Consider the following 2500-nt stretch of genomic DNA (forward strand, 5'->3'; position numbering starts at 1 on the left):
AACTAATCTATATACAACTTTAAAACATATTTTTTTCTTATTCCTAATTATCTTCGATGTTTGAAGTTTTCTAATGTCATTTTCCAGCAAGGATTTCTGACTAAGACACAAATCTAGATCACAAAAATCTTATCCAGATTAATATAGCAAAAACTATACTGCCAAGGGTTTCTATGTTCATTGTTTTTCTAAGAAAATGTATGAAATAATCTTTGCAGACACTGATGACTTGTTTCTTTGTTTCATTAACATTTTTTTTTTACTGTTTCTGCAGTGGGGTACATATTCCTATGACAACATTCACATATACATATATATATATATATATATATATATATATATATATATATATATAGAGAGAGAGAGAGAGAGAGAGAGAGAGAGAGAGAGAGAGAGAGAGAGAGAGAGAGAGAGAGAGAGAGAGAGAGAGAGAGAGAGAGAGAGAGAGAGAGAGAGAGAGAGAGATGGAAAGTGATAAAGTGAGAGAGAGAAAGAAAGGGAGAATGAGGGATAAAGTGAGGGAGGGAAGGAGGGATTAGAGGAAGGAAGGAAGTAGGATGAATGAATGAAGGAAGGAAGAAAGAGAAAGAGAGACTTCTTGACTTTGAAAAGTTTTTTGAGACAAGGGAAGGAGGAAGAGGTAGAGGGAAAGAAAGAGTGAAGAGAAAAGAGAGATAGAGAGGGGGGTTATAATGTTTACTTCTCTAAAAAAAAAAATATCTAAAATGATTAATCATGTGATTACAGGCATCATGATAAATTCTTCTGTTTTTATACCTGATAATAATAATAATAACTAGATTATCAGATTCCAATTATTATTATTTTTTTTTTATTATTGCCATAATAATCAGCTATAATATTCCTTTTTCTGATAACAAAAATTGAAATGAATAAACAAATAAATTCTTTCAATGATATATGGAGAAATAATGCTTAATGAAATTATAATAGAAAAGTGACATTATATTAGCAAAGTCAAAGTATATGTATAAAAAATGTTCTCTTACTTTGGGGTAACCTATAACTGTGTTTAGATATTTGTGAACAATATTCAATGAATTTTAAATAAACTGTTCCGTGCAATTGCTAAAATGTTAATACATGGGGTAATATACTCTGATCATCCAAAAATATTTTTGTTCATTCCCATTAGTCTTTATTATACATTATTACTTTCACACAAACTTCTTTGGAGAAATGGGAATATAATTGTATTGATGATGCAGAACTATTTCAAGCTCACTGATATAATCATTCCCCTCAGTATTATCTTAATTACAGTGCATGAATGCAGAATGCTGGTTGATATTTACAAAACATGTCAAACCTGTTTATAATAGATTTCATGGAAAAATTACCTTAGCTATGATGATTCCACATATGGCTCTTCAAATTGCTCCTGTCAGCACAGGTGTAAGGACAGTGTGCACAAGCATATGGCTTCTCACCAGTGTGAATGCGAATATGTCTCTTCAGATTATCCTTTTGAGTAGCACGAAAAGGACAATGTGGGCAGGCATACGGTTTCTCTCCAGTATGTGTTCGAACATGTCTCATTAGGTGAGCGTAATTGGCGGTGAGATAGGTGCAGTATGGACATGGGTACGTCTTTCCACTGATGATGCTCATTCCTGCTGCCCCACTCGAATCAGTCCTCTGGCTGCTTTTGTCCACTATCATCTGTTGAGGATGCTCACCTTACTCATATCATCAAAGTCAGTGTTCCATTACACATTTTTTTCCATAAATCAAATCTCAAGACTTGTACTTAGAATTACATTTAGAGTGGTTGAAAGTTTACAAGGGTAGCAAACGTTCCTGCTGAACACTCGAATCTGTATCTGGCTGGCTTTTGTCATATCATCTGTTGAGGATGCTCACCTTACTCATATCATCAAAGTCAGTGTTCCATTACACATTTTTTTCCATAAATCAAATCTCAAGACTTGTCTGAGAATACATTTAGGAGTGTCGAATCAGTCTAGGGCTGCTTTTGTCATCTCATCTGTTGAGGATGTTACTTAAGTACTCTCAAACTTGGACATATTTTTTTCATAGATAATAAGGACTTGTATGAACATAATAAATATGAATCCACTGCAAATAGTTATATCTACTAAAAATACTACTTAAAACCATTCTATTCTAAAAATATATATATATTTCTATTTATATAACCCAACGCACGTATGAAGTCTTCTAAAAAGGATTATCACTGCAAACATTATATCACTGAGATGTACCAAAGGGTTTATAATTTGTTTTCCTACCCCACCCACTGCACAGTGTGAAGTCATCTCATACATAATCAGATGTGACGTTTCAGCATAATAATGATAATGGTGCTAGACACTAGTTATTACTTATTTTGCTATTGAACTGGTGTTTCTTCAGTCTTGTCATGATATACTTCTCATCGCAGACACAATCTGCTGATCCACAATTTGGTAGTTTGGATTAATGTTTATTGGGGAATCTTTTTCTCACATAATATTGC

General features: G+C 33.2%; 1 protein-coding gene across 11 annotated transcripts in view; it reads right to left on the reverse strand.

Annotated features, from left to right (window-relative positions):
- Window positions 1–2500, reverse strand: part of LOC122258386 (uncharacterized) — a 127598-nt gene that overhangs the window by 10048 nt on the left and 115050 nt on the right. The window contains exon 6 of one of the 11 annotated variants that reach the window (XM_043024510.2): window positions 1362–1683. The exons of the other annotated variants lie outside the window; for them this stretch is intronic. Within the exon in view, the coding sequence (XP_042880444.1) occupies window positions 1363–1683 (321 nt within the window). The 3' untranslated portion in view covers window position 1362. The remainder of the gene's footprint in view (window positions 1–1361; window positions 1684–2500) is intronic. 11 annotated transcript variants of the gene reach the window in all.

This window comes from Penaeus japonicus, unplaced genomic scaffold (assembly GCF_977035675.1).
Source record: "Penaeus japonicus unplaced genomic scaffold, GWHDUDI00000001_assembly GWHDUDI00000017, whole genome shotgun sequence".
Lineage (NCBI taxonomy): Eukaryota > Metazoa > Arthropoda > Malacostraca > Decapoda > Penaeidae > Penaeus > Penaeus japonicus.